Below are 23,183 nucleotides of genomic sequence, written 5' to 3'. Positions count from 1 at the left end.
GCCTCCTTCTAATGGTCAGGAAGAGCAATTACCAGGAGTAATGGATCGTGGACTCTCCATGTATGAAAGAAAAAAAACATTTTTTTTTTCTAAGTGAAGATCATAAGAGTTTCAAGTATTTCTATAAAAACACTTTAAAACATATTAAAAATTATTTTGCATGTTTCAATGTATTTGAATGGGAAAGGCTCAAAAGAGTATGTATATATATATATATATATATATATATATATATATATATATATATATATATATATGTCTATATAACAGTATATGTATGTGTGTGTGCACATACATATTTACACATATAAGCACATAAACACATATATATATAGACATGTATACATACACATATACACATATTTAGACATATACATTGGAGCCCTTTCCAGTCAAACACCTTCCCTATACCATATGCCTTTTAACCCTTTTAAAACCTTTTTATCAATTTGAAAATATTTTTAATTAAAAAGTGTAAATATGAGTGTTATACTTCATATTAATATGTTGTGGATGTGTTTTGTAAAAAAATTGTTTTAACCCTTAAACTTTACTTCAGGTCTCAAGTCGTGCCAAATATTCTAGCGGAGTTTCGTCCAAGTGCAAACTATAATTTTCAGTTTGTATTACCAGTGCTATTTAGCATGATCAAGATCTCCATTGAAAGTGTAGGTTTTTCTAAAGAGATGTGCACTAATGTTAGCGCGGTCCAGCGTTATTGCTCATCACAACCCGCGCTATCATTACCCAGTGACTATTTTGAAGACATCACCTCTCACCCTTCAGGCATCCATCTTTATCACCCTTGTCAATGAGGAGGTACCGTGGAGATTCTGGGAAAAAGGGCAGCACCAGCAATTGGATCAAAGCGGGAATACAACTGACTGACATAAGATAGGGCCAAAGGACTTCTGAGCCCAAAAGCTCCCTGTAATGTGAAGCACAAACATCAATAAATTCTATAGCTGTGGAAATGCAGACAACAAATGTATGTTCCTCATAATCTAAGAAAACAACAATGGAAAACAGATATACAATATTAGTAGTATTATTTATCATCAATTTGCATATAAACGGTGTCTTTATAGAATAATAAGTATAAAATAGGGGGTAGGCCAATAAGCAAAGTAGGCAAAACATAAACCATTTTACAATAGAACAACTTTCCAGTTGAGTTTTGTAATGAGAACATGGAGTTAGACAACCAAGATCAGTGGTGCCCTATGATAGAGTGATCTGAAATATTAATTAATTAATTAATTAATATTAATTAAAAGCTTAGAATGTTGATCATATTCATGTTTTAAGACATTTAAATGTTTCACAAAATCTTGACATTAACGTGCAAGTGTATGACAAATCCATTATTAACTTCATTTAATCCCTCCTAGACTTGTTGAAAGATGAATATATGTAACATTTGATTTAAATAAAAACACCTGAATTAGCACTGTAACATTAACCCCTTAAGAGCAAAATTTTCCCCAATTTTCGTGCTTATATGACAGAGGCAATTTAGTCATTTTTGCTCTGTATTGGTTTCATATAATTATCCTCTCTCGTGTTAAGTGCAATCATACACATTATATACTGCTTTTTAACATACAGAACAGGCCTTGTGATACCTCATAAAGGTACCAAGAATAACAATAAATTGGAATTTAGTACTGAAAATGGAGGGCAATTTAATAAAAATTGTAGTTTTATTAACAATCATTTCTGATTATAACAAATCAGTATAACCATTTCTGTCATAAGATTAAAAATACAGTATGCTCATATGCCTAGGTTTCCAGGTACTGTAAGCTTAATAGCCTCACCGAATCCAAAACTGCTGCACTAAAGTATAAATTTGTAGAAACTAGACACCCTACAATATTTAAAAATACAGAATAAAACAGTGTTATATTCACCCTGCAGTGATAATTGATACAAAAAAAACAAAAAAGTACAAAGTATAAAAGGTGCAACAATGTATAACTGTGTATATAAAAGAAAGGATATAGTCCAAATTGTAGCAAATGTTGACACGTATAATCTGTGCAATGTGACCTCAAAGAAAAAAGGAAAATATAGCATGTTTCTGTAAAATAATGGCTTTACTGAAATTTAAAATCACCAAACTCACATTAATGAAAGCTATGACTGAGCTCTCAGGTATTAAGCAGTTGTTAATTAGATGTTACTCCCGGCATCAGCACTGATGGAACTTTGTTCACCTCAAATGTAAGCAGAGTATATATAGTGAAGTATTGTTTAAATTTTAAAACCAGCACACAATGGTGACATTTTACTCACATGCATGAGAGCTATAACTGAGCTCTCAGGATAGAAGGTGTGTAAATATTATTCACTCCCTAGTAAGTGAAAGGACTCACGGATGAATAAAGTAAGTGAGGAATTTATTAAAACATAAAAAAATGTAAAAGCACATAACAGATCAAACACAGGAGTACATCACAGGACTGAGAACATTACTATGATCAAACCTACGGTGGAGTAGTGATGATGAAAAAGCTGAAGTATTGGTGAAACGTACGTCGGAGACTTTACGATGCACGCATTGGTGACGTCACTGGAGGCAGGACTTTTTTTGTACACAGCTGATCGAATCCAATATTGGTAGATGGAAGCCTAGTGAGAGTTGGTGTCAACTACTCCACTGTAGATTTGATAATAGTAATGTACTCAGTCCTGTGATGTATTCCTGTGTTTGATCCATTATGCACTTTTACATTTTTTAATGTTTTAATAAATTCATCACTAACTTTATATATCTGTGAGTTCTTTCACTTACCAAGGAGTGCATGATATTTACACACCTTCTATCCTGAGAGCTCAGTTATTAGCTCTCATGCACGTGAGTAACATTCACCATCGTGTGCTGGTTTTAAAATGTAAACAATACTTCACTATATATACTCTGCTTACATCTGAGGTGAACAAAGTTCCATCAGGGTTGAGGCCAGGAGAAACATCTAATTAATAACAACTGCTTAATACCTCAGTCATAGCTCTCATTAATGTGAGTAAGGTTACTTAAATCTGTAAACTTTTTTTAGACCTTGTACCCGACTAGACTTCTTACAATATCTCGCTTGTTTGGCAAAGTTTTGAATATGAGGCCCAGGGAGAGAAGAGGAGGGATCAAGACAAGTCATTGTTTACAAACAATGGATTGCCATAAATGACAAACCTTAAATCCCTCGCATAATATACTTATATGGGGTTGAGTAGTATAATTCATTTTGGCTAATGCTAAAGCGCTAAACTGATGCATTGCTCAAGTACTGAAGTTCTTCAATTAGATCTGTGCTATACTATTTAAACGAAACATTATCATAAAACACTTCACAGATACATATGTACACACATACATGTCTTTAACCCCTTCTCAGTCCTCGCCCCTTGTCATATATCCTTTAAAATCTGCCACAACATCTGCTTTTCATTATTAAACCATTGTCTCCTAAATATTAAGTAAATTGGAAAGTTGCTTAAAATTGTATGCTCTGTCTATAGAAGAAAGGGGATTTAAGTGACCCTGAATGTGTCATGGTTGTTGGTGCCAGACGGGCTGGTCTGAGTATTTAAAAAAACTGCTGATCTACTGAGATTTTCACGCACAACCATCTCTAGGGTTTACAGAGTATGGTCCAAAAAAGAGAAAGTATCCAGTGAGCTGCAGTTGTGTGGACGAAAATGCCTTGTTGATGTCAGAGGTCAGAGGAGAATGGCCAAACTGGTTCGAGATGATAGAAAGGCAACAGTAATTCAAAAAACCACTTGTTACAACCAAGGTATGCAGAATACTATCTCTGAATGTACAACACGTCGAACCTTGATTCAGGTGGGCTACAGCAGCAGAAGACCACACCGGGTGCCACTCCTGTCAGCTAAGTTGAAACTATGCCATGAACAGAATTAAGGCAGTTCTGAAAGCAAAAGGGGGTCCAACCCGGTACTAGCAAGGTAACATAGTAGATAAGGTTGAAAAAAGACTGAAGTCCATCGAGTTCAACCTATACAAATCTAAAATACTTACAAAAAGCTCCAGTTAAGCTTAAATAACCCCATTAAAATGTGACCCATTTAATACTAGCAATCATATCCATGAATTTTGTTTATATACAGAAATTTATCCAGACTATTTTTAAATGTATCTATGGTATTGTACCTAATAAAGTGGCCGGTGAGTATATATATATGTGTGTGTATGGATATACATATGTGTATTTATGTATTTTTATATGTATGTATATATCTATACCTGTATATATTCATATGGATATATAAATATATATTTTACACAAGAAAATTCATATAAATAGAAATATATATTTAAAAATAAAAAGAACATTTTCTTTTATGTGAATATTGGAATGTAAAATATGTATAACTACTGTTGGGTTTAGTGCTGTAGGTCCTATGCTGTGTCGGGCTAGCACGCAAGCACTAAGTGTTAGTTTTTATTTTTTAAGAGAGGCTTCATTAAAGTATAGCGGGAGAAGTTAAAGCGGTCTCGATATCCGAGGTTTTTAAGTAAGCACGCATTGGGTTTCGCTTGCACGCAAACATTTTACTTTCAACTCGTAATACACACGCTAACCTGCCCATGTTTAAATATTATTTCCACTGGTGTTTGTAAGCGAGCAAATACATTAAATATTGCGCCATTTGTAATCTAGCCCTATCTATTAAAAGGATTTTGCTACCAATGACACTCTAACCCAACCTACAAAAACCACAATAACAAATGATCAAAAGCAGAAACTTGGAGGATATTGTCTGTCTAGCCATTATTATTACATACCTGAGTCCAACCACAAATCCCATCAGCTTTCCAAGGGCAATAAAAAGGGAGACTGTTACTGTAATCATCCCACGTAGCCTCTGGGGGGCGCACTCTCCAATATACATAGTGTGGAGGTTTAGACTCACCCCTAAAAGGCAAGGCATTTATAAGTGACTGTTGTCATGCAGCAAAGACTAACAGTACAATGGGCAGTTTTACAGAAGTAAATTGTAAATTTCATTACAAGGCCTGTTCTGCATAAGTAGTTTAACGCAGCCATACCCCAGTATCTGAGGCCTCTCATACCTGCATTAAAACCATAGAGGAATCTCCCCAGTATAATCATCTCAAATGATCCAGCAGTCAAACTGAGACCTATCAAAGAAGCACCCAGAATTGAGGCTAAATTATTATATAGCTGGGTTCGTTTCCTGCAAGAAGGAAGAAGAGTCAGACATAGAACATATACACAGTATGAGACAAAGCACATATACACATGGTATAGGACATATCACACATATACACGGTATAAGACATAGCACATATATACATGGTATGAGACACAGCACATGTATACATGGTATAGGAAATATCACACATATACACAGTATAAGACATAGCACATATATACATGGTATGATACACAGCACATATATACATGGTATAGGACATATCACACATATACACAGTATAAGACATAGCACATATATACATGGTATGATACACAGCACATATATACATGGTATAGGACATATCACACATATACACAGTATAAGACATAGCACATATATACATGGTATGAGACACAGCACATATATACAAGGTATAGGACATACCACACATATACACGGTGTGAGACACAGAACATATACACATAGTTTAGGACATATAACACATATACACATGGTATAGGACATATCACACATATACACAGTATAAGACATAGCACATATAAACACGGTCTAACACAGGTGTACACTCATGATATGGAATTAACATACAATATGATAACTGCACAGCCAGGGCATTTGTACCTTCCAAACTTTACAGATAGGTACCCAACCATGAAGGACCCCAGCAAGCCCCCAATGCTGTAGACAGATACAATGAAGGACCAGAACAACTTGATGCTGTGTGGCTGGAGGGAAGAACCATACCGATGGTGCCAAGTTGTATTGATGAACCTTTGAATATACTGTGAGAAAAATAAATTGATTTGTTCATTAGTTGCAAGTATCCAAGATAATTCAGCACCAGTGTAGTGTGCTTACTGCCAGGCTTCATACCAAAGACCCATAACATATATAGAAAAACACAAGCAGCAGCACCACTTGAAATAATCTCCACATTTATTGGAAGTGCAACAAAATTAAAACAGCAACGTTTCGGACACAATAGTCCTTAATCATGCATAAATTGTTACAGTTGTGGCAGACTTAAATAGCACTCTAAACCCCACCCCTTCTGACATCACAGAGCAACTCCACCTCTAATATAGAAAAAACAAATGCACATTCAAAGTGACAGTACATAATATAAACACATAGGTAAAATTACCTCAAATTTGTATATTTCACATATTGTTTTATATAACCTTAAATGGATAATACAGGGAGTGCAGAATTATTAGGCAAGTTGTTTTTTTGAGGATTAATTTTATTATTGAACAACAACCATGTTCTCAATGAACCCAAAAAAATCATTAATATCAAAGCTGAATAGTTTTGGAAGTAGTTTTTAGTTTGTTTTTAGTTATAGCTATTTTAGGGGGATATCTGTGTGTGCAGGTGACTATTACTGTGCATAAGTATTAGGCAACTTAACAAAAAACAAATATATACCTATTTCAATTATTTATTTTTACTAGTGAAACCAATATAACATCTCAACATTCACAAATATACATCTCTGACATTCAAAAACAAAACAAAAACAAATCAGTGACCAATATAGCCACCTTTCTTTGCAAGGACACTCAAAAGCCTGCCATCCATGGATTCTGTCAGTGTTTTGATCTGTTCACCATCAACATTGCGTGCAGCAGCAACCACAGCCTCCCAGACACTGTTCAGAGAGGTGTACTGTTTTCCCTCCTTGTAAATCTCACATTTGATGATGGACCACAGGTTCTCAATGGGGTTCAGATCAGGTGAACAAGGAGGCCATGTAATTAGATTTTCTTCTTTTATACCCTTTCTTGCCAGCCACGCTGTGGAGTACTTGGACGCGTGTGATGGAGCATTGTCCTGCATGAAAATCATGTTTTTCTTGAAGGATGCAGGCTTCTTCCTGTACCACTGCTTGAAGAAGGTGTCTTCCAGAAACTGGCAGTAGGACTGGGAGTTGAGCTTGACTCCATCCTCAACCCGAAAAGGCCCCACAAGCTCATCTTTGATGATACCAGCCCAAACCAGTACTCCACCTCCACCTTGCTGGCGGGAGTCGGACTGGAGCTCTCTGCCCTTTACCAATCCAGCCACGGGCCCATCCATCTGGCCCATCAAGACTCACTCTCATTTCATCAGTCCATAAAACCTTAGAAAAATCAGTCTTGAGATATTTCTTGGCCCAGTCTTGACGTTTCAGCTTGTGTGTTTTGTTCAGTGGTGGTCGTCTTTCAGACTTTCTTACCTTGGCCATGTCTCTGAGTATTGCACACCTTGTGCTTTTGAGCACTCCAGTGATGTTGCAGCTCTGAAATATGGCCAAACTGGTGGCAAGTGGCATCTTTGCAGCTGCACGCTTGACTTTTCTCAGTTCATGGGCAGTTATTTTGCGCCTTGGTTTTTCCACACGCTTCTTGCGACCCTGTTGACTATTTTGAATGAAACGCTTGATTGTTCGATGATCACGCTTCAGAAGCTTTGCAATTTTAAGAGTGCTGCATCCCTCTGCAAGATATCTCACTATTTTTGACTTTTCTGAGCCTGTCAAGTCCTTCTTTTGACCCATTTTGCCAAAGGAAAGGAAGTTGCCTAATAATTATGCACACCTGATATAGGGTGTTGATGTCATTAGACCACACCCCTTCTCATTACAGAGATGCACATCACCTAATATGCTTAATTGGTAGTATGCTTTCGAGCCTATACAGCTTGGAGTAAGACAACATGCATAAAGAGGATGATGTGGTCAAAATACTCATTTGCCTAATAATTCTGCACACAGTGTATATACAATTTTACAGAAATAGGGATAAATCCCATTCTTTATTCATCCCCATAGGTATCCTACTTTCTATGATATAACAGATAAACTGCTGGCAACCTAGATGCAGGCAAATATCAATAAGAGGCGCCAGAAAATTATATTAAAGTAAAATTTGAATAAAAATATTCCTAGTGTAATAAATTGTTCATATAATGGCAATATTTGATGTAATGTAATATCCTAGATATAAGTAATTAAAATAATAAGGTGGATTGGTGATATATCAGCTATTCAGCTACTACCGCAACATAAAGAGTGGTGCACCACTATATTTCTAAACTTGCAAACAAGTTGTATATGTAAATCCCCAATTTTCTTTTAACTCTATGCAATAGCATTTTAAATTATTGAAATACTTGCCTTTACTCTTTAAGTTCTTAAATATTTAAGACCGGTCATAAAATTAGGATTTTACCTATGTGTTTATTGAAATAAATGTGTTTGTATTTTATAACAAATTTGCTTTATTGATTTCATAATATATTCAAACAACATTTGCCTATATCAGTGACACATTCCCTGCTGCTGTTTAGCACAATCGAACCAATTCAGGATTTTACCTATGTGTTTATTGATATAAATGTGTTTGTATTTTATCACTTATTTGCTTTATTGATTTTATATATTTGCCTATACCAGTGACACATCCCCTGCTGCTGCTAGCGCACTCTCACCAATTTATATATTTCTTGTATCTTTCCATTATATATCTGTCTTTGGGAGCAGATAGGTGATAGTGCAAGGGGCAATTTGCGCACCATTAAGAATTCCATATGACCAAGGACAGAGCCTTGAGGTACCCCAGCAGAAAGTGGTAACGGGGCAGAGGATGCTCCAGAGAAGGCTACACTAAATGAACCACGGGAGAGCTGTGTCCCAGATGCCGAAGGATTGGAGGGTTTGGAGCAGAAGAGGGTGGTCAACAGTGTCAAAGGCTGCAGACAGGTCAAGGAGGATAAGCAGAGAGAAGTGGCCTTTGGATTTTGCTGTAAGTAGGTCATTGGTAACCTTGACAATTGCTGTCTCTGTAGAGTGATGGGAACGAAATCCAGATTGTTTATTATTTTTATTCTATTATTTGGAATCTTAATTGACTCACTGAGTGTCTTGCTTCTTTAAAGGGAAATGAAACCCAATTTTTTTTCTTTCACAATTTGGAAAGAGCATGCAATATTAAACAACTTTCTAATTTACTTCTATTATCTTATTTACTTCATTCTCTTGAGATACTTTGCTGAAAAGCATATCTAGATAGGCTCAGTAGCTACTGATTGGTGGCTGCACAGAGATGCCTCATGTGATTGGCTCACCCATGTGCATTGCTATTTCTTCAACAAATGCTATCTAAAGAATGAAGCAACTTAGATCATAGAAGTAAATTGAAATGTTGTTTAAAATTGTATTCTCTACCAGAATCATTAAATAATTTTTTGGGGTTTAATGTCCCTTTAACATGACAAGCTACTAGTGATTTTTCATATCCATTCCTAATGTTAGATTTATGTTCAACAATGCGGTCTCTGACCCTTCTCGTTGTCTCACCAACATAGAGTTTTGAACATGGACATTTAAGGATATAAATGGCATACTCAGTGTTACAGGTGAAAAAACCATTAACAGTACATTTTCCCCCAGTACGGGGATGGAAAAAGTAAGAACTCCTTATTAAACTGTTGCAGTTGATACACCCTAAACAGGGAAAGCAACCTTAAGTCTTAATACCCAGACTGGTCTGTCTTTGTATCCCACTGGGGCCTACATCCGACCTGGTCATTTTATCCCTCAGACTTTGTAGGCTGCCATAGGTTTTTTTTTTTAAATTATGTTATAAGAGGATTGCTCTGTTGCAAAATGCCCCAATGTTTGTTGATAATTTTCAAACATTTTAGGCTTTGATTATTAAACTGAGAGACAAAGGCTATTCTGTCCCTATTCTCAGATTTTTTCTTTTGCATATTTGTAGCCAAAAGTGTAGACCTGGGAAGTTTTAGCACTTGTTCCCTCTCCTTCTCTATCAGCTCATCTGGATAGCCTCTATGTCTAAAAAGCATAGCCATTTCTTCAGTATTTGTGACTATTTTATGCACCCTGATAAATTGACTTTTATGTAAAGACTTCTTTAAAGCTAAAGGGTGTGAACTCTCATAATGTAGAAGATTATTCCTATCCACCTTTTTTCTATACAAATCAATTTCAAGATCATTATGACCCTTGTATACCCTGGTGTCCAAGAAATTAATGGATCATTCACTATGCTCCAAAGTGAAACTAATGCATTTAGTTGCACCATTAAGGGAAGATGCAAAATCCAACAGGGTTCCAACGTCGCCCAGCCATATACCAAAATATTGTCAATATAGCTCCACCATGTGGCACCACATTGAATAAATAATACATTTTCATAAACAAAATGTTCTTCAAAAGCATTCATGTATAAATTGGCATATGTAGGGGCAATGTTGGAACCCATAGCAGTTCCCTGTAACTGCAAATAGAATTAGTTTTGAAAGACAAAAAAATTACAGTGTAAAACAATTTCCAGCAGTTCAATAACAAATTCAATTTCTTGTAGATTGTACATTTTTGCCAGTGGGTAAAACCAAATTTTGCAATTTATTCAGAAAATCCCCAGTGTCTATAATATAAGTTTGATTTTTCCACAAAAGGTCTGAGGAGCCTATCCAAATAAAATGCAATACTGGAAAGAATGGAGCCCACCCCTGAGACAATACCAGGGGGTCTGTTCAGGTTCTTATGCACTTTTGGTAAAGTGTAGAAAATAGGGATTCTGGAATCAGCAATAGTTAAAAATAGCAGTATCCTTTGAGATAATACCATACGTAACTGCTCTAGAGATGCAAGCTTGTATTTCTCTTTGTACTTTAAACAGAGGACTACTATCTATAGGTAAATATACCTCTCTGTCAGACAACTGTTGCTTAATTTCTTCAATATAATAGTCCCTGTTTAAAATAACAATAGCACCCCCCTTGTCAGCCTCCTTTAACAAGATCTCTATATTTTTAACCAAGGAATCCACAGCTTCTTTATTTTGCTTATTAACCCCTTAATGACCAAGGACGTGCAGGGTACGTCCTCAAAAAAAAGGCAGTTAACGCCTGAGGACGCACCCTGCACGTCCTCGGTGTGGAAAGCAGCTGGAAGCGATCCTGCTCGCTTCCAGCTGCTTTCCGGTTATTGCAGTGATGCCTCGATATGGAGGCATCCTGCAATAACCTCACATGGCCATCCGATGCAGAGAGAGCCACTCTGTGGCCCTCTCTGCACCGGACATCGATGGCCGGTATCGTTGGTGGGTGGGAGCCGAATTGGGAGGCGGGTGGGCGGCCATCGGTGTGCCGCGTGACGTCACGGGGGGCGGGATCGGGGGCGCGCACGGGCGCGCGCATGCACGAAGGGTGGCGGGCGGGCGCGTGCACGGGGCGGGAGCGGGTGGGAACCGCTACACTACGGAAAATCTTTTCATAAAACCTGCCTAATCTTGTTTGTGCAAAAGCACAAAAAGCGATCGTGGAGGGGTGGGGGGGTTGGTTTGTGTGTGGGGAAGCTACACTACAGAAACTTTCAACAAATTAAAAAAACAAACAATTTTTTCTTCTAAACTGGGTACTGGCAGACAGCTGCCAGTACCCAAGATGGCGCCCATAAGTTAGAGTGGGAGGGGATAGAGCTGTTTGGGGGGGGGGGGATCAGTGAGGTTGGGGGCTAAGGGGGGATAGTACACAGCAGCATATGTAAATATGCTTAAAAAAATCATTAAAAAAAAAAATATATAGCTTTTATTTTAGTACTGGCAGACTTTCTGCCAGTACTTAAGATGGCGGGGACAATTGTGGGGTGGGGGAGGGAAGAGAGCTGTTTGGGAGGGATCAGGGGGTCTGATGTTTCAGGTGGGAGGCTGAGCTCTACACTAAATCTAATATTAACCCTGCAAGCTCCCTACAAGCTACCTAATTAACCCCTTCACTGCTAGCCATAATACACGTGTGATGCGCAGCGGCATTTAGCGGCCTTCTAAATACCAAAAAGCAACGCCAAAGCCATATATGTCTGCTATTTCTGAACAAAGGGGATCCCAGAGAAGCATTTACAACCATTTGTGCCATAACTGCACAAGCTGTTTGTAAATGATTTCAGTGAGAAACCTAAAATTGTGAAAAATTTAAAGTTTTTTTTAATTTGATCGCATTTGGCGGTGAAATGGTGGCATGAAATATACCAAAATGGGCCTAGATCAATACTTGGGGTTGTCTACTACACTACACTAAAGCTAAAATTAACCCTACAAGCTCCCTACATGCTCCCTAATTAACCCCTTCACTGCTGGGCATAATACACGTGTGGTGCGCAGTGGCATTTAGTGGCATTCTAATTACCAAAAAGCAACACCAAAGCCATATAAGTCTGCTATTTCTGAACAAAGGGGATCACAGAGAAGAATTTACAACCATTTGTGCCATAATTGCACAAACTATTTGTAAATAATTTCAGTGAGAAACCTAAAGTTTGTGGAAAAAATTGTGAAAAAGTGAACGATTTTTTTTATTTGATCGCATTTGGCGGTGAAATGGTGGCATGAAATATACCAAAATTGGCCTAGATCAATACTTTGGGTTGTCTACTAAAAAAAAATATATACATGTCAATGGATATTCAGGGATTCCTGAAAGATATTAGTGTTCTAATGTAACTAGCGCTAATTTTGAAAAAAAAGTGGTTTGCAAATAGCAAAGTGCTACTTGTATTTATGGCCCTATAACTTACAAAAAAAGCAAAGAAGATGTAAACATTGGGTATTTCTAAACTCACGACAAAATTTAGAAACTATTTAGCATAGGTGTTTTTTGGTGGTTGTAGATGTGTAACAGATTTTGGGGGTCAAAGTTAGAAAAAGTGTTTTTTTTTTCAATTTTTCCTCATATTTTATAATTTTTTTATAGTAAATTATAAGATATGATGAAAATAATGGTATCTTTTGAAAGTCCATTTAATGGCGAGAAAAACGGTATATAATATGTGTGGGTACAGTAAATGAGTAAGAGGAAAATTACAGCTAAACACAAACACCGCAAAAATGTAAAAATAGCCTTGGTCCCAAACGGACAGAAAATGGAAAAGTGCTGCGGTCATTAAGGGGTTAAAGTTGTTTATTATCGTTTTTTTATAGGCATGTAAATCATGCCTCAATTTTTCAATATCTGGGATACCAATTTAATGTACACATCAATGCTAGGGTCATACCTGGTTGGCAAAAATACACTTTTGTTTCTCAGACCTAAATTATTCAAAGATAAATTAACACCTTTAGCATTATCTGACTGATTAGTGTCCAAACTAGTATTACATGGATATTGTGGACCCTCAGAAAAAAATGATTTCAATTTAATTGTCTTGAAAAACTGAAATAATTCTTGTAAGAGAAAAAAGTCACAGTTGGTTACCGGACAAAGGGACAATCCTTTTTCAATTGTGGCAGTCTCTACAGGTGACGGTATATAATGTGATATATTTAGCACTAGCATTTCCTCGGTATGCGTTTGGGCCGGCCCTCCTTTTTCTGATCCGCTGTTCCTGCTCCGTTGCTTTTTGTAGCGTTTGTCACCTCTCCTAAGGCGAACTCGTTTTCTGAGTCTCCCATCGTAAAATCTGAGGTAGACGCTGACCCATCTGTATCTTTACCCGGACGTCGATTCTTCCTTTGATTCCAACCGGAAGTGTTGCGCATTAGTTTGGACACTAATCAGTCAGATAATGCTAAAGGTGTTAATTTATCTTTGAATAATTTAGGTCTGAGAAACAAAAGTGTATTTTTGCAAACCAGGTATGACCCTAGCATTGATGTGTACATTAAATTGGTATCCCAGGATATTGAAAAATTGAGACATGATTTACATGCCTATAATAAAACGATAATAAACAACTTCATTAAGCAAAATAAAGAAGCTGTGGATTCCTTGGTTAAAAATAAAGAGATCTTGTTAAAGGAGGCTGACAAGGGGGGTGCTATTGTTATTTTAAACAGGGACTATTATATTGAAGAAATTAAGCAACAGTTGTCTGACAGAGAGGTATATTTACCTATGGATAATAGTCCTCTGTTTAAAGTACAAAGAGAAATACAAGCTTGCATCTCTAGAGCAATTAAATATGATATTATCTCAAAGGATACTGATAAATGTTTAACTATTGTTGATCTCAGAATCCCTATTTTCTACACTTTACCAAAGGTGCATAAGAACCTGAACAGACCCCCTGGTAGGCCTATTGTCTCAGGGGTGGGTTCCATTCTTTCCAATATTGCAATTTATTTGGATATGCTCCTCAGACCTTTTGTGGAAAAATCAAACTCTTATAAGAGACACTAGGGACTTTCTAAATAAATTGCAAAATTTGGCTTTACCCACTGGTAAATATATTCTATATAGTTTAGACGTTTCCAGTCTATATACCTCCATTCCCTATGCTAGCGGTGTTGGGGTAGTGAAAGCCATATTGGCTGAGGCAAAAATGTACAATCTACAAAAAATTTAATTTATTATTGAACTGCTGGAAATGGTTTTACACTGTAATTTTTTTCTCTTTCAAGACCAATTCTATTTGCAGTTACAGGGAACTGCTATGGGTTCCAAAGTACATATGCCAATTTATACATGAATGCTTTTGAAGAACATTTTGTTTATGAAAATGTATTATTTATTCAATGTGGTGCCACATGGTGGCGCTATATTGACAATATGTTTGGTATATAGATGGGCGACGTTGGAACCCTGTTGGATTTTGTATCTTCCCTTAATGGTGCAACTAAATGCATCAGTTTCACTTTGGAGTATAGTGAATGCTCCATTCATTTTTTGGACACCAGGGTATACAATGACCATAATGATCTTGAAATTGATTTGTATAGAAAAAAGGTCGATAGGAATAATCTTCTACATTTTGAGAGTTCACACCCTTTAGCTTTAAAGAAGTCTTTACATAAAAGTCAATTTATCAGGGTGCGTAAAATAGTCACAAATACTGAAGAAATGGCTATGCTTTTTAGACATACAGGCCCATTTATCAAGCTCCGTATGGAGCTTGAAGGGCCGTGTTTCTGGCGAGTCTTCAGACTCGCCAGAAACACAACTTATGAAGCAGCGGTCTAAAGACCGCTGCTCCATAACCCTGTCCGCCTGCTCTGAACAGGCGGACAGGAATCGCCAGACATCAACCCGATCGAATACGATCGGGTTGATTGACAGCTCCCTGCTGGCGGCCGATTGGCCGCGAGTCAGCAGGGGGCGGCGTTGCACCAGCAGCTCTTGTGAGCTGCTGGTGCAATGTTAAATGCGGAGAGCGTATTGCTCTCCGCATTTAGCGAGGTCTTGCGGACCTGATCCGCCGTGTCGGATCAGGTCCGCAAGCCCTTTGATAAATGGGCCTGCATGAGGCTATCCAGAGGAGCTGATAGAGAAGGAGAGGGAACAAATGCTAAAATTTCCCAGGTCTACACTTTTGGCTACAAATATGCAAAAGAAAAAATCTGAGAATAGGGACAGAATAGCCTTTGTCTCTCAGTTTAATAGTCAAAGAAAGCACATTTTTTTTTTTTAAATTATCAACAAACATTGGGGCATTTTGCAACAGAGCAATCCTCTTATAACAGAATTAAAAAAAAAAACCCTATGGCAGCCTGCAAACTGTCTCAAAGTCGGATGTAGGCCCCAGTAGGATACAAAGACAGACCAGGCTAGGTATTAAGAATAATGGTTACTTTCCCTGTTAGGGTGTATCAACTGCAACAGTTTAATAAGGAGTTCTTACTTTTTCCATCCCCGTACTGGGAAAAAATTTACTATTAATGGGGTTTTCACCTGTAACACTGAGTATGCCATTTATATACTTAAATGTCCATGTTCAAAACTCTATGTTGGTGAGACGACGAGAAGGGTCAGAGACCGCATTGTTGAACTTAAATCTAACATTAGGAATGGATATGATAAATTGCCAGTAGCCTGTCATTCTAAGGAAGCAAGACACTCAGTGAGTCAATTAAGATTCCAAATAATAAAGCATATACCTGTAGATAGACAAGGGGGGGATAGAGACAAAAGGCTCAAACAGAGAGGCCTTTTGGATCCATCATCTAGAAAGTAGGATACCTATGGGGATGAATAAAGAATGGAATTTATCCCTTTTCTGTGAAATTGTATATATTATCCATTTAAGGTTATATAAAACAATATGTGAAATATACAGATTTGAGGTAATTTTACCTATGTGTTTATATTATGTACTGTCACTTTAAATGTGCATTTGTTTTTTCTATATTAGAGGTGGAGTTGCTCTGTGATGTCAGAGGTGGTGGGGTTTAGAGTGCTATTTAAATCTGCCACTACTGTAACAATTAATGCATGATTAAGGACTATTGTGTCCGAAACGTTGCTGTTTTAATTTTGTTGCACTTCCAATAAATTTGGAGATTATTTCAAGTGGTGCTGCTGCTTTTGTTCATTAGTTCAACAGTATGGGAACCTTCTCTCTTTGTCATTTTATACTTACTGCACAGTGATTCATTTAAGCCAATGGCAATCCATAATTAAGCAAATAAATACATGCAAAATGAGTACATAAACATCCATTTTAAAATGACCCAGGTAATAAATATCAGCAAATTTCAAGTATACAATCAAAACCTGTTACCAATTAATTCTGAGCTGTGTGCACAGCATGCTTATACATTGCACAAAGGAGCATATTCTCCCTTACTCATCAAGCAAGGAAGGTGAAAAACAGAGCCAGATTGACAGGGTGTTCAGTAAAATGAGCAAAAGGGACTAGCTTTCCCCCGATAATATTTTTAATAACAAATCATGCACTAGCTTAAATAAAATAGTGAAAGGGGCACTCAAGTCAAAATAAACTTTTGTTATTCAGATACAGCAGCAGTTTTAAGACACTTCCAAATTTACTTCCATTATCAAATTTTGCACAATCTTGTTATATTGACACTTTTTGGGGAATAAGATCCTACTGAGCATTCAATTAAACCTGGGCAGTATATGGAAAGAAAAAAAAACTTGTAAAATTTGATATAAGACTTGTGTATTTAAAGGGACAGTCTACACCAGAATTGTTATTGTTTAAAAAGATAGATAATCCCTTTATTACCCATTCCCCAGTTTTGCATAGCTAACACTGTTATATTAATATACTTTTTACCTTTGTGATTACCTTGTATCTAAGCCTCTGCAGACCGCACCCCTTATTTCAGTTCTTTTGACAGACTTGCATTTTAGCCAATCAGTGCTAGCTCCTAGGTAACTCCACATGTGTGACCACAATGTTATCTATATGGCACACATGAACTAACACCCTCTAGTGGTAAACAAATGTCAAAATGCATTCAGAAGAGAGGCATTAGCATATGAGCCCACCTAGGTTTAGCTTTCAACTAGTTTGCAACATTATTTATAGCAATGTTATACATAGTTACAAACACTGCTGCCATAGGCTGCTATTGACACATGCATGCACTTAAGCTTCTATCTGCCTATCTAGGTTTAGTCTTCAAGAAAGAATACCAAGAGAACAAAGCACATTTCATAATAGAAGCAAAATGGTAAGTTGTTGAAACTTGCATGCTTTATCTGAATAATAAAAGTTTCATTTTGACTTTACTGTCCCTTTAAAGTAGTAGCTAGTGCTACTGCTACAAGCTAGCAGCACACTATTATTATTTTTTTTCAATTTGGTCAGGGCTGGTCAAGAACATAAGTGAAGCTCACATACTTATTGGCTGACTAATGAATCAATCAACTGACAAGGACATCACAAATAAATAGTGTAAAACTGTAAATTTGAAGCCTTCCCCATACTACAGAAAAGACATTCCCACCTATAGAGTAACAATGTTAACCACATGAATGGATGAATTACATTTTTGTATCACATGCACTATTCATTAAAGGGGCCACTCATTTGGCCTTTTCAAATGAATGCAAAGAATACAGCAGAATTATTATTTTTTTTTTTGCATTTATCTGAAGCCGAATTAACTTTCAACAACTTTTTCTGTTTTTTTTTTTTTTTATATTTAAATACTCATTTTCCTGAGTTAACTCTCGCCTTGTCCTTCCTTCAAATTCATGGTTGCACCTTTGAGAGTTAGCACCCCAAGCCCTCCCATAGAACCTCCATGATTGGCCACTTACCTCTGCAGGGGAGTTGATTAGGGAGATGTGTAGCCCATACTGGAAGGTGCCACCAGTACCCAGGATGAAAGTCAGCAGGAAGAGATTTAGAGTGCATGCCTGAGGACAAAACAGTAACTAAGCCACTGTCTTGAAGAGGACCACATATTTTAGAAAAAAGAAATATTACTCTGTATAGCTTTCCAGTGTACAATCTACAACATGTTAATAGGTAACTAAATGAAGAGATGTGTGATTTGCTTCCATTGCATTCTGTGCTACTTCAGACAGGTTAAACATTCAGCTATATCAGGTATAAGTATTATATAACAAACACATAAATAGATAAGTCAAGTACAATGTACCCCTGTACCAGCTTGAGAGGTCATGGATGAAGACGTAGATGCTGTAACTGAGCGCTCTGGGGTAAATACTTATATACAGACAATAAGAATGAAACAGACACACACCCTCCACAGGTCACTGTATAACTTCTGGTTTCTTATTACTTGTTTAGTTCATTAAGAAACTACAGTGAGCATCATAAGGGTAATAGAGTGTACAATATTAAAAAGAAAAAATGTCTTACTCCTTTTATTAAAACTCCCAGGAGAACATAACTAGGCTCAGGATGTGTGAGCATATCTTAAAGGGACAGCAAACACTTTGAGATGATTCAGATAGAGCATGTCATTTTAACACACTTTTAAATTCACATCTATTTTCAAATTGACGTTGATGTCTTGCTATCCTTTGGTAAATATGTAACTATCCTACACTGCTGGGAGACAACTGGTGTTTGGTAGCTACACACACATGTCTTTTGTTCATTGGTGCTCTGGAGAGGACTATAACTTACGCCTAGATTTAGAGTTTGGCGTTAGCCGTCAAAACCAGCGTTAGGGGCTCCTAACGCTGGTTTTGGGCTACCGCTGGTATTTAGAGTCAGTCAGGAAAGGGTCTAACGCTCACTTTGCAGCTGCGACTTTTCCATACCGCAGATCCCCCTACGCCATTTGCGTATCCTATCTTTTCAATGGGATCTTTCTAACGCTGGTATTTAGAGTCTTGGCTGAAGTGAGCGTTAGAAATCTAACGACAAAACTCCAGCCGCAGCAAAAAGCCAGGAGTTAAGCTCTGGGCTAACGCTGGTTCATAAAGCTCTTAACTACTGTGCTCTAAAGTACACTAACACCCATAAACTACCTATGTACCCCTAAACTGAGGCCCCCCCACACCGCCGCCACTCTAATAAAAAATTTAACCCCTAATCTGCCGACCGCACACCGCCGCAACCTACATTATCCCTATGTACCCCTAATCTGCTGCCCCTAACACCGCCGACCCCTATATTATATTTATTAACCCCTAATCTGCCCCCCCCCCCAACGTCGCTGCTACCTACCTACAATTATTAACCCCTAATCTGCCGACCGAACCTCACCGCTACTATAATAAAGTTATTAACCCTTAATCCGCCTCACTCCCGCCTCAATAACCCTATAATAAATAGTATTAACCCCTAATCTGCCCTCCCTAACATCACCGACACCTAACTTCAAGTATTAACCCCTAATCTGCCGACCGGACCTCACCGCTACTCTATTAAATTTATTAACCCCTAAAGCTAAGTCTAACCCTAACCCTAACACCCCCCTAAGTTAAATATAATTTAAATCTAACGAAATAAAATAAATCTTATTAAATAAATTATTCCTATTTAAAGCTAAATACTTACCTGTAAAATAAACCCTAATATAGCTACAATATAAATAATAATTACATTGTAGCTATTTTAGGATTTATATTTATTTTACGGGCAACTTTGTATTTATTTTAACCAGGTACAATAGCTATTAAATAGTTAATAACTATTTAATAGCTACCTATTTAAAATAATTACCAAATTACCTGTAAAATAAATCCTAACCTAAGTTACAATTAAACCTAACACTACACTATCAATAAATTAATTAAATAAATTACCTACAATTATCTACAATTAAACCTAACACTACACTATCATTAAATTAATTAAATAAATTACCTACAAATAGCTGCAAATAAATACAATTAAATAAACTAACTAAAGTGCAAAAAATAAAAAAAGCTAAGTTACAAAAAATAAAAAAATTATTTACAAACATAATAAAAATATTACAATTTTAAACTAATTACACCTACTCTAAGCCCCCTAATAAAATAACAAAGCCCCCCAAAATAAAAAAATGCCCTACCCTATTCTAAAATTAAAATTGAAAAGCTCTTTTACCTTACCAGCCCTTAAAAGGGCCTTTTGCGGGCCATGCCCCAAAGAAATCAGCTCTTTTGCCTGTAAAAAAAAACCCACAATACCACCCCCCAACATTACAACCCACCACCCACATACCCCTAATCTAACCCAAACCCCCCTTAAATAAACCTAACACTAAGCCCCTGAATATCTTCCTACCTTGTCTTCACCACACCGGGTATCACCGTTCCGATCAGCCAATAGAATGCGAGCTCAATCTGATTGGCTGATTGGATCAGCCAATCGGATTGAACTTGAATCTAATTGGCTGATTCCATCAGCCAATCAGATTTTTCCTACCTTAATTCCGATTGGCTGATAGAATCCTATCAGCCAATCGGAATTCGAGGAACACCATCTTGGATGACGTCCCTTAAAGGAGCCTTCATTCTGTGTTAGGACGTCGGAAGAAGAGGATGGATCCGCGCCGGAGGTCTTGAAGATGGAGCCGCTCGTCGTCGGATGGATGAAGATAGAAGATGTCGCTTGGATGAAGATGTTTGCCGGTCCGGATCTCCTCTTCTGCCCGGATAGGATGAAGATTTTGGAGCCTCTTCTGGACTTCTTCTTGCCGGATAGGATGAAGACTTCGGGACCCTCTGGTCCATTTAAGGGGGGTTTGGGTTAGATTAGGGGTATGTGGGTGGTGGGTTGTAATGTTGGGGGTTGGTATTGTGTTTTTTTTTACAGGCAAAAGAGCTGATTTATTTGGGGCATGCCCCGCAAAAGGCCCTTTTAAGGGCTGATAAGGTAAAAGAGCTTTTCAATTTTAATTTTAGAATAGGGTAGGGCATTTTTTTTATTTTGGGGGGCTTTGTTCTTTTATTAGGGGGCTTAGAGTAGGTGTAATTAGTTTAAAATTGTTGTAATATTTTTATTATGTTTGTAAATTATTTTTTTATTTTTTGTATTTTACTTAGTTTATTTAATTGTATTTATTTGTAGGTATTTTATGTAATTAATTTATTGATAGTGTAGTGTTAGTTTTAATTGTAGATAATTGTAGGTATTTTATTTAATTAATTTATTGATAGTGTAGTGTTAGGTTTAATTGTAACTTAGGTTAGGATTTATTTTACAGGTAATTTTGTAATTATTTTAACTAGGTAGCTATTAAATAGTTATTAACTATTTAATAGCTATTGTACCTGATTAAAATAAATACAAAGTTGCCTGTAAAATAAATATTAATCATAAAATAGCTACAATATAATTATTATTTATATTGTAGCTATATTAGGGTTTATTTTACAGGTAAGTATTTAGCTTTAAATAGGAATAATGTATTTAATAAGAGTTCATTTATTTCGTTAGATTTAAATTATATTTAATTTAGGGGGGTGTTAGGGTTCGGGTTAGAGTTAGCTTTAGGGGTTAATACATTTACTATAGTAGCGGTGAGGTCCGGTCGGCAGATTAGGGGTTCATTATTGTAGGTAGCTGGCGGCGACGTTGTGGAGGGCAGATTAGGGGTTAATAAATATAATATAGGGGTCAGCGGTGTTAGGGGCAGCAGATTAGGGGTACATAGGTATAATGTAGGTTGCGGCGGTGTACGGAGCGGCAGATTAGGGGTTAAAAAAATATGCAGGTGTCAGCGATAGCGGGGGCGGCAGATTAGGAGTTAATAAGTGTAAGGTTAGGGGTGTTTAGACTCGGGGTACATGTTAGGGTGTTAGGTGCAGACTTAGGAAGTGTTTTCCCATAGGAAACAATGGGGCTGCGTTAGGAGCTGAACGCTGCTTTTTTGCAGGTGTTAGTTTTTTTTCCAGCTCAAACTGCCCCATTGTTTCCTATGGGGGAATCGTGCACGAGCACGTTTTTGAAGCTGGCCGCGTCCGTAAGCACCGCTGGTATTGAGAGTTGCAGTGGCGGTAAATTATGCTCTACGCTCCTTTTTTGGAGCCTAACGCAGCCATTCTGTGAACTCTAAATACCAGCGGTATTTAAAAGGTGCGGGGGAAAAAAAAACAGCGTTAGCTACGCGGGTCATTAACGTCAAAACTCTAAATCTAGCCGTATGTGTTTAATCCCCTTTGCAGGTTTTAAACACACAGTTATATATAAGCAATAGTAAAATGTTCTAACATACTAGAGTATTGTCTTTTTGCACTTTTAAATCCCTTTAAGTTCAGTCCACTTTATAATATAATTTCATTATTTATTTTGCCCTATTTTCCTGTAACTTAAAGGGACAGTATACACCTATTTTCATATACCTGCATGTAATAGACACTACTATATAGAATAATATGCACAGATACTGATCTAAAAATCCAGTTTAAAAACTTACTTAGAAGCTCACAGTTTAGCTCTGTTAAAAAGGTAGCTGGGAACACTCACTGCAAGTGGGAAATAGCAGACACTCCCCCCTCCCCCACATATAAAAAGACCCTTTACACAAACAGAAGCAAGCTAGAGTAGGTATACATCAGTATTCTCCTAAAACTTTGGGGCTTGGTTAGGAGTCTGAAAATCAGAGTAATGTTATTAAAATATAAGCAAAACTATAAAACCTGTATGGGCTATATAAATGGATCATCTACAAAACATTTATGCAAAGAAAAATCTAGTGTATAATGGAATCTATTTTTCCACAAGTTATACAATGTTCTTGATGGAATTGAAAATGTACTATTGATTGTGTATCATGGGCCGGTAATCCACTCCACAGTTTGGCTGTGACAGAGAA

The 23,183-nt window shown here is 37.1% G+C and overlaps 1 protein-coding gene across 1 annotated transcript in view; it reads right to left on the bottom strand.

The window, feature by feature from the left end:
- The window catches only part of LOC128646978 (solute carrier family 2, facilitated glucose transporter member 11-like), a 73,265-nt gene extending 54,678 nt beyond the window's left edge, over nt 1–18,587 (bottom strand). Inside the window, exons 1-6 of the mRNA XM_053699789.1 lie at nt 18,564–18,587; nt 18,220–18,318; nt 5,830–5,990; nt 5,102–5,226; nt 4,814–4,943; nt 780–928 (exon numbers count right to left, since the gene is read on the bottom strand). Coding sequence (XP_053555764.1) covers nt 780–928; nt 4,814–4,943; nt 5,102–5,226; nt 5,830–5,990; nt 18,220–18,318; nt 18,564–18,587 — 688 coding nt within the window. The remainder of the gene's footprint in view (nt 1–779; nt 929–4,813; nt 4,944–5,101; nt 5,227–5,829; nt 5,991–18,219; nt 18,319–18,563) is intronic.
- Nucleotides 18,588–23,183: the final 4,596 nt, after the last annotated feature.

Source organism: Bombina bombina, chromosome 2 (genome assembly GCF_027579735.1).
Source record: "Bombina bombina isolate aBomBom1 chromosome 2, aBomBom1.pri, whole genome shotgun sequence".
NCBI lineage: Eukaryota > Metazoa > Chordata > Amphibia > Anura > Bombinatoridae > Bombina > Bombina bombina.
The sequence above is the reverse complement of the archived record's forward strand: the minus strand, read 5'-3'. Positions and strand labels throughout refer to the sequence as shown.